This window comes from Sphaeroforma arctica, assembly GCF_001186125.1.
Source record: "Sphaeroforma arctica JP610 unplaced genomic scaffold supercont1.571, whole genome shotgun sequence".
Lineage (NCBI taxonomy): Eukaryota > Ichthyosporea > Ichthyophonida > Sphaeroforma > Sphaeroforma arctica.
In genome coordinates this window covers 49,403-51,636 of record NW_014039987.1, presented here as the reverse complement: position 1 = coordinate 51,636, position 2,234 = coordinate 49,403, and the positions used below count along the sequence as shown (strand labels likewise).

The 2,234-nt window shown below is 44.0% G+C and overlaps 1 protein-coding gene across 1 annotated transcript; it reads left to right on the top strand.

The window, feature by feature from the left end:
- Positions 1-310: 310 nt before the first annotated feature.
- SARC_07310 (hypothetical protein) lies at positions 311-1,582 on the top strand (the record flags this gene model as incomplete). The annotated part of the gene is made up of 2 exons (XM_014298762.1): positions 311-508; positions 1,412-1,582. 2 exons carry the CDS (start codon positions 311-313, stop codon positions 1,580-1,582), a joined length of 369 nt encoding a protein of 122 aa, XP_014154237.1.
- Between the last annotated feature and the right edge of the window lie 652 nt (positions 1,583-2,234).

Below are 2,234 nucleotides of genomic sequence, written 5' to 3'. Positions count from 1 at the left end.
ACTCTATATATATATATATATATACTTACTTATATATATATATATATATATATATATATATACTGACATATATATTTATTCTTGCATACAGTTAATGTAGTAATGTATTTACTACAATCACACTACACGTAATACACAACTCACACGCTCCACTTCTGCTCACCCCTCTTCACATACGCATATATTGTTACACATCCCATTCACACGCACCTCTCTACATACGCATGTATTGTTACACATCCCATTCACAAGCTCCTTGTTTCCGAATGCTCTCTCTTGTGCCGGCCTGTGCTATCTGCATGAGCAGCCAATGCCACACACCCAACACAGCCAGGTCACTCCAGTACCACCGCCGCAGGCAAATCCATTCCCCACCGGCAACCAACCACAACCGCAACTGCAACCGCAGAGCATACCAAAGAACTTACCGCAAACTGCTCCAGGGGTTTATACGCAGCTACAATCGTCAGTACGGGAATCTCAGTCACCACACCACCAGCAACAGCATGTATGTACGGTGTGGGGTGTTCTTCAAGCACACCACCAAGCAACAGCATGTATGTACGGTGTGGGATGTTCTTCAGGCACACCACCAGCAACAGCATGTATGTACGGTGTGGGATGTTCTTCAGGCACACCACCAGCAACAGCATGTATGTACGGTGTAGGGTGTTCTTAAAACATACCACCAGCAACAGCATGTATGTACGGTGTGGGATGTTCTTTAGGCACACCACCAGCAACAGCATGTATGTACGGTGTAAGGTGTTCTTCTAGGGCAATTTCGCCCTGCAAGCTTGTTTGGAAACACATGTGATGCGTGTGCACCACGGCTTAGACCCCCAAAACTCACCTTGCTACGTAGCATGAGAGCGTGCTAGATACACACACAATCGCACTCGGGTGACGTACATGCAGTATAAATGCGTATGATTGTACTCATCTAGCTACGTAGCATGAGAGCGTGCTAGATACACACACAATCGCACTCGGATGATGCACATACAGTATAAATGCGTATGATTGTACTCACCCAGCTACGTAGCATGAGAGCGTGCTAGATACACATACAATCGCACTCGGATAATGCGCATACAGTATAAATGCGTATGATTGTACTCACTTAGCTACATAGCATGAGAGCGTGCTAGATACACACACAATCGCACTCGGGCGATGCACATGCAGTATAAATGCGTATGATTGTACTCACTTAGCTACATAGCATGAGAGCGTGCTAGATACACACGCAATCGCACTCGGGTGATGCACATACTGTATAAATGCGTATGATTGTGGTGCGTAGTATAATGGCGTATGAGTGTGATATCCATACAGTATAGTTGCGTATGGGAAGGTATATAGGTATATATCTCCTCGCTTACTTGCGAATGCCCCGTCCACCACACAGGCGCCTATAGACCCAGCTATCATCAACATGGCACCGTACTACACAGCTGAAGTGTCACCGTCGCCGCACACCTCCTCAGCGGTACCATACAACACACTGGATGGGCGCACAGAGCACTACCAGATGAGCCAAGCCAAGAACGGCCTAAGCCCACACAAGAAGAGCGGGTAGGTAATGTTTTGATCTATAAATAGAACTAGAACATTAGGTATTTAGAGGTATACAAGATCAGCCAAGCCAACAACGGCTCATGTCCACATAAGAAGAGCGGGTAGGTAATGTTGTGATCTATAAATAGAACTAGATCATTCTGTATTTAGAGATATACAAGATCAGCCAAGCCAACAACGGCTTAAGTCCACACGAGAAAAGCGGGTAGATGATGTTGTGATCTATAAGTAGAACTAGTACATTGTATTGTTGGAGGTATATAAGATGAGCCAAGCCAAGAACGGCTTAAGACCAGGCGAAAAAAGCGGGTAGGTGATGTTGTGGTGTATAGATAGAACTAAACTAAAACATTCGATGTTTAAAACACTACCAGATGAGCCCAACCAAGAACTGCTTAACCCAAATAAGAAAAGTGGGTAGGTAATAGTGTGATTTATAAATATAACTGCACCAGAAGATTCTATGTTTAGAACGCTACTATATAATCCCAATCAAGAACGGCATCAGATCAAACTAGAAAATCTAGCAGATTTTCTTTGGTCTATTAATAGCACTTTTATTTTTAGAACAACGATATACATGCTGGGCCAACAATGGCTTAAGCCCATACATTTCACGCGGCCGTGCTATTGCTAGCTATAAATGGCTTCTT